This window comes from Zingiber officinale, chromosome 9A (assembly GCF_018446385.1).
Source record: "Zingiber officinale cultivar Zhangliang chromosome 9A, Zo_v1.1, whole genome shotgun sequence".
Classification (NCBI taxonomy): domain Eukaryota; kingdom Viridiplantae; phylum Streptophyta; class Magnoliopsida; order Zingiberales; family Zingiberaceae; genus Zingiber; species Zingiber officinale.
The window spans coordinates 134101200-134108393 of NC_056002.1; the positions used below are offsets into that span (position 1 = coordinate 134101200).

General features: G+C 37.7%; 1 protein-coding gene across 1 annotated transcript; it reads right to left on the minus strand.

Moving 5' to 3' along the window:
* Positions 1–1687: 1687 nt before the first annotated feature.
* On the minus strand, positions 1688–7194 carry LOC122019869 (citrate synthase 3, peroxisomal-like). Its single transcript, XM_042577454.1, has 13 exons — positions 6843–7194; positions 6538–6718; positions 6370–6455; positions 6158–6262; positions 5586–5648; positions 5274–5383; positions 4977–5096; positions 4832–4907; positions 4415–4488; positions 4197–4317; positions 3404–3501; positions 3184–3307; positions 1688–2064 (listed from the first exon to the last, which is right to left on the minus strand). The coding sequence occupies exons 1-13, from the start codon at positions 7107–7109 to the stop codon at positions 1933–1935; spliced, it is 1557 nt and encodes a 518-aa protein (XP_042433388.1). The 5' UTR covers positions 7110–7194; the 3' UTR covers positions 1688–1932.

The following is a 7194-nucleotide window of genomic DNA, read 5'->3' on the forward strand; positions in this document are numbered from 1 at the left end:
AATCAGATAGCATGAAGCAAGTTCTAGGATTTGCAGTGCATTTGATGGACCAAAAGGTCTAATATGTCTATAAAAGTTCATACGATCTCAAATGTCTTATATAATCGGTTCCATAACTATCTAGAAAGAATTAAATTAGTAAATCAACATACCACTACATGAGAAGGTATTTTCTCCGATTTCACAGGAAGCCCACTCTTGCCCCTTTCTACTAAGACCAAAAGCCTAATGGTAAATCATATAATACTAAATCTTTGGACGATCGTTCTGATTCATAGAAATTTTTTATTAACTGTCAAAAGTAACCAAAGGCCCAATGTGGCAAAAGGCGAAACCCTCGCCCTCAGGGCCCCCGCCGCACCCTGCCCAGGATTATCACGAGGGAGGTAAATCACGGTAGCTCGGTGACAAGTAACCAAAGGCCCAATGTGAACTATAGGATAGATGTAATGAGGTGAACTTGCATGCGCGGAGAATTGAATGGCATGGAGAAAGTTCAAGTAGCTTAATTGGTGCATAGGTGCTTAGGACCCGGCAAGAGATGAACGAGAGAGAGCGAGGAGACTCAGTTGATTGAAAACCTAGAAGCATAGGAGTGTGAGAGATAACGTAAGTGAAATCTAACTATTGGGCTTCTATCTTTAGGCAACGTAGTTAGGTAGGAATGGAGCTTTCAGAAACCTTCAACTAGGATGCTAAATTGTAGTCTAAAACTTAGCTTGGTCCTCCGATTTTGATTTCAAATCAAATAGAGATGGACAAATTGTGGTCATGGGAGTGATTTGATAAAAACTCTTGGACAGCTTTAAGCCGTAAGGAGGGTGCTAGCAATGCTCAACACTTTAAGAGGCTTGAATTGAGATTGAAAGCTTCAACTCAAATTCTTAATGTTATCTCTTTTGCATAAGATTTATACTTCATTGTAAGCGTGATTCTAAAATAGATTTACCCTAATACCTTTTTTGGAGTGGTTTAGGGTTCGGAGATGGCAGGCTAAATGCCTCGTAAGTGTTAGATGAGATGGCATGTACTTTTTTTTAATGTAGAAAAACCACATACATAAAAATAAAAATTCCAAGTAAAAAAACAATAAGAGTAATAAAAGAGATCATAGATGCATTTTTCGCTTGAATATTTGGATGATCGTGTAATATTTAATTTTACAAGATTTAGATTTTAATATATTTCACATCCATCCGTGAATACACCGAACAAAACCCTAATTTTTTTTAAAAAAATTATCATTGAATGTATATCAAATCCGTAGGTTTAACAACATAACTTTTAGATTAATATTAAGTAATCTGACCAATTGTCTTCAAAATAATTTCTTTTAATGGTAATCATTAAAAATACAAAATAACAATTTGATATTTAAGTTGTGAAAAATATAATTTTCAAACAAAAGAATATGACAACAAAATCAAACAAGAAAGCTTTTTAAACTTCTTAAAAATATAGATAATCTTGAGCGAGGTAAAACGGGATAACCAATAATACGTAAGAAAAATAACAAAAAAAGCTTTTTCGAAAAAAAGAAAGTCAAAATAAATATATTAATATTCAATAGAAATTAAATAATTTTCAAATGGAACATGACTAATAAACTCAAAAGGTGCAAGGCCAAAGGAAAAAACATATAGTTCTGAAGAAACTTAAAGAAGCAGAGGTTCATTTACTTGCTCTCTTCACTGCAACGAAAGCTTTAGCATTGCTTAATTCCAAATCTGCGATCGAGAAATACAGAACACCTACAAGTTTATTATTGTTGTTAATTATTAAGCTAGTAGTGAAACAATGACCCTGGATTTATTTAAATGTCATCTTTTCAAGTGGGCAGGCAGTTTAAACTCCGGTGGCTACCAGTCACCTCCTGCTTGCATTCGATGTCGTAACCTGGCCCAACCTGTCGGTGTCTTCAGGGCAGGCAGTTTAAACTCCAGAGCCTGCCAGTCGCCTCCTGCTTGCATTAGATATCGCAACCTGGCCCAGCTTGTCGGCATCTTCAGATGTCGATCTCTCTCTGGTTGGAGTGTAATGCCGAAGCCACACACCCGTATAAACCTACGACACAGTATGTCATTTCGGGCAACTTTGTGAGCAAAATGTGAAGTCAAGAAGACAAACTGAAAAGAAAACGGGATTACTAGCCAAAGGATACCAAACTCATTACCTTAAACTAACAATCCTGACTCACTGCTCTAATGCGCATATATTCAAATATGCAGTTACAATCCTGACACTGCAACAGACCGAGCGGGTCTGTTGTAAATAAAAGATCATGGATTTCATTAGGTAGCGCTCGAGCAGGAGAACCCCTAGAATCAAGTCATATTGCTTGTAGAACCCCCAGAATCAAAGATCTACCTTGCCGCATACTCCCTAGAGTGATTGTGGTGATGTGAATTTGGCTAGGTTGTGTCTAGGTGACTGGGTTGATGTCAAGGGGGTCCTATCAAATCCCATGATGGTATGTCCATGTGGGTTATAATGATTTTGTCTTTGGGTACTCCTAACTGAGGGACAATGTGGTCCCACCTTGTTCATTGGTCTCAAAGGTCAGACACCCTTCTACTCAATTTGCTTCTTTTTTCCTTTGTATCTCTAACTATGACAAATATGCATATCAAATGAAGAAGACTAAAAAAAAATTTGGTTAACAATAATAAAATTTATTTAAAGATATATATCTGCTGCAAAAAGACGAAATCGCTTGCCCACCCAACCCAAGGCCATCACGAGGGAGGTAAATCACGATAGCCGAGAGGGCAAGTGGTGGGTGGGATGAGATACATAGAATCCGGAGATTTACGCACTGACATCCCTGTGGTTCAACCCCGCGTTCTTAGTTGTAAACGTAACCACCACTTACTATCTCAGATAACCCCGTGGGATTTATTTAAAGATATATATGGTAATATAATAGGAGGATAAAGCCTAGTGACGTAGAAGGATCTATATCCAACCTCACCTAGTGGGATAGACTTGATTGTTATTGTCGTCGTTATATCTCTATCTATTTTTACAACTATGTAATTTACCATGCATGCCACCATATATGATATCATACATTTGACCAGTAGCATGCTCAAAAATAATAATAATAATAAATAAAAGTTTAAAATTGCACTCAAAATAGGTAAAGAATTTGGGAAAGGCTACACAGTTGTTAATATGAATAACCTGTTGCGGCCTCATAATCTTTGTATCAGGATCATCAAGTGATTCTCGCCAGTGCGCTAGGTAACCAGCCATTCGAGGGATTGCAAAGAGAACAGGAAAGAACTCTGTTGGAAATCCCATTGCCCTGTTACAGAAAATTGCAGTCCATTATCTCTAGGTGGTAACTTTACCATCTGAGGAAAGCAATAGAAGAATAATTCACATGGTTATCTTTCCATACCTGTAGATTAAGCCTGAATAAAAATCAACATTTGGATAAAGCTTCCGCTTCACGAAATACTCATCAGATAAAGCAGCTTTCTCCAGTGCCACAGCTACCTAAGAAAATGAAGAAATTTTAAAATGATGTAGAAACTATACAGTATTCATAGTGCTAATCAAGTACATAATCAGCATTTGTTTGCAATAAACGATCTATAGGAAAACACTCTTAAACGAAATTCCTAAGATAGGATTTGGATACCATGTTATTCGAAGCAATACACACTTTGTTCAGTTTTGTTGTTTTCAGCATACTGGAATCTGTTGGTGCCAATCATAAATGGTGAGGGGAGATGGTAGTTTTAAGGAATATGAACAGCCGTTGAGTTTTCCAGCATTTTAGCATGCTACTGTAGATTTCTGCTATGAAGAAGCCAAATAGGCATAGAAGGTATGTGCATTGAACTTCCTCAAGTTTGTTAACAAATTTTTAGATATGCTCAAGTTTTATTAATATGCTGGCGAGGTAGAGTTCCAAAGTGAAGATTTAGTTGCTGCAATTGTATACAAAGTATTGTCAAACTGATATCAAGAATTTGTGTATCTGCCGTAGTTTCCACTTGTAGTTAACACGTAGTGTATTCAATTTTTTAGTATGTTCTTTATGTTGCAGAGAGGTTGAGTATTTTCTTTCTTGTTAGGGGAAGCCAAGATGATGGAACTCACAAAAGGGTATATTTAGCAATATAGTCTCAACTTTTAAAGGATGTAGCAGAATTTTATAAGTCTAGAGGGAAAAAAATAAAGCAAACCTCGATCAAAGGATCACGGCCAACAATTGAAAAAACTTCCTCAGCCAATTTGCGAATGACCTTAGCACGAGGGTCATAATTTTTGTAGACACGATGTCCAAACCCCGACATTTTCCGCTTTCTATAAATGCCAGTATTTGAAATGGGACAAAAAAATTAAATATTCATCACTATAATAATAAGTAAAGCATAAGCAACATCTGCATAAGAAGTATTACCTGTTCTTTACACCTTCGATGAAGCTTGGAATGTTCTCAACTTGTCCAATTTCATTTAGCATTTTAAGGACAGCCTGCCAAGCATATACCAAATTGTAAAATGATGCTTATATTGGCTTCTCAATATCAGATATCCAGTATGAATTTTGTAATTGAAAAAGGCAATAAAAAGAATAACATGAAAAATATGTTACAAAGAAATTCAATCACCATGCTTTCATTCATAGGACATATAAAAATTTCTACAAATGCTAGGTAAATAACTCAGTTATCAAGGAAAGAATAAAAAATGAGTTTTATTTCCAGAATATATATATATATAAGAAAAAGGGTGCAGTTTCTAACAGACAGCATTACACATGTGTGAAAGTAGGAACAATGATAAGTTCTTTAAACTGAAAATCCAATCAGGCTAACCTCGTTTGCCCCACCATGCAAAGGACCATATAGAGCACCAACAGCTCCAGCAAGAGCAGTAAAAACATCAACACCACTGGAAATACAGTGAAAAAAATCAGGAGCCATCACAGATGCTAGCCCTAAACAAAAGTTAGCTACCTACCTTGATGCGAGATGCCTTGCAGCAGCTGTGGAGCAGTTCATTTCGTGTTCGGCATGCAGGATGAAAAGAATGTCAAGAACCCTTGCAAGTCGAGGGTTAGGAGTGTATGCTCGGTTACCCCTACAAAGTAAAGATCATGTGCTAGGGAAGTTAAAACCTTAGACAGTCAAGTTCTTAAAAACAATATAAGCCACAATTTTGTCTTCAATTTAAGGATATGAAACTTTATTGTAGTTATACTTTATCAACTAAAAAGGAAATACTATTACATTTAAAAAAAAATGCAAGATAACTTACAAGGAGTCCAACATATAGAGGAAATTTTCTGAGTATGAAAGGTTGTTTGAAGGGAGAACTGGAGGCCTTCCTGCTAACCGTAAATAAGCTGCAGCTGCTATTGTTGGTACCTGATACAAATAATTATGATATCTTTTACATAGACAAGTAATGATCTATACAACATAGCTACGAAGGTTCCATGAGCAAGGAGTCTTGATAGCTGAATCAGTGTAAGCTTCCAAATGTAACATGTCAGATTATTGTAAAAACGATAGCCAAACGCCATTTGACTACTAATCTACAGAGATATAAGAAGACAACTACACATACCTTTCCAAGTACTCGCAATATTTGTTTGTCCCTGGCTCGTTTTGAGTTATACAGATCCTGACCCTACATGAAAAATTGATCAAGATACATGTGGTCGCACAAACCAGAATCAGATATGTGCAAACTAGTAACAAAGCTCAACCCAAAGGAGATGGCTGAAGTCCAATATTCAAAAAAATTGAAATGCTTGAGAACGAAATCTGAAAGCATCATATTAAGCATATGTTCTTCTAAGAAGGTAAAGATATTATTGCTATTATTTTAAGATGCAATAGATGACTACTAGGAAGACATTCTTCTCCATGGATCACAGCTAATTACATAGAGATACTTATGCTATTTTCATGACTACACGTGCATTAAAAAGAAACCTATAATCAGTTAAAAGCAAGACAAAATCATGTGAGCTATTTGACTTGGTAAAAAGTTAATATCACAGATACAAAATAATGCAACTGCAGATTTTGGAAAAGACTTATTGGTCAGCATCTCATAGATGAAGGTTTGCTTACACACAAATGTGTTTCTTATTTAATTCATCCACAGTCTTGACTTGTGTGTAGAAAACTTACCCTAAGAGCAGGGTTTGCGTCTGGATGGAAGACTGAAAGGGCACTCAATGCACTGACAAGAACACCCATGGGATGGGCATCGTGTGGCATTGCTTGTATGATATCCTAAGAAAAGATAGGTTCATAATGCTTTCAAAATAATTTGCCAATACAATGTCAGAGTGTATCTGGTAAATTCAGAGATTAAAATAAAACTGCAAGTGGAGACATACAAGGATGCCTTGTGGAACAGCAGAATGCTGAGAAACAGCAAACTCCCAATCTACCAGTTGGCTTTCAGATGGCAAGTTACCGTACACTGAAATAAAAATCCTTTGAGTAACAAACTTTAATTGAATCAACCAACCGTGACAACAATAAATCGATCACCAGAGGCTTACGTAATAGATAGGCCACCTCAAGGAATGTGCTGTTGTCAGCAAGTTCCTCAATTGGGTAGCCTCTGTAACGAAGTATCCCCTCATCCCCGTCTATGTAGCATATGGTCGACCGGACTGGAGCAGTGTTGAGATAACCCGGATCATAGATCTTGAGTCCCTTGTCATTTTTATCAGTAGTTATCTACAAAGGATCCATTTGGTTCGCTTATAATCAAATCCAAACTCGAAACACGAGTTAATACAAGGAAAAAAAGAGATGGATCAGAAAAGTACTAATGTTAAAACAAGCTAGCTGTTATCTATACCTTCTTGAAATCGGTAGCCTTGACAGTTCCTTCCGGCGAGACCTGGATCTTGTAATTTTTCCCAGTCCTTTCGTCGACGACAGCAAGAGACCCTCCGAGGTTCCCGGGCTTCCCTGCGGCATCCTGCGAGAGAGTTGGGGATCTCTCCAGCAGCTGCGGAAGGCCACCGTAAGAGCGATCGGCGGCCAGGTGGGCAGCGAGCACCGCTAGGCGCCCCCTAGCTGCCGCCGAAGGATCGATCCTGGAGTCGATCGCGTCCACGCCCATGAATACGATCGGAGCGAGACGAGACCTAGCAGGCGATGGTCGTAGCGAGCTCTGCCCTTTCCGGTTTCGTATCGCATCGGTCGAC

Bases quoted from the DNA above. Each gene is read 5' to 3' on its own strand.
- LOC122019869 (XM_042577454.1), bottom strand. From the start codon at position 7,109: ATGGGCGTGGACGCGATCGACTCCAGGATCGATCCTTCGGCGGCAGCT. The intron at 4,318-4,414 runs GTAATACTTCTT...TGGCATTTATAG, and splicing joins ATCGAAGGTGTAAAGAACAG to AAAGCGGAAAATGTCGGGGT. The intron at 3,308-3,403 runs GTATGGAAAGAT...TTTCTGTAACAG, and splicing joins TATTCAGGCTTAATCTACAG to GGCAATGGGATTTCCAACAG.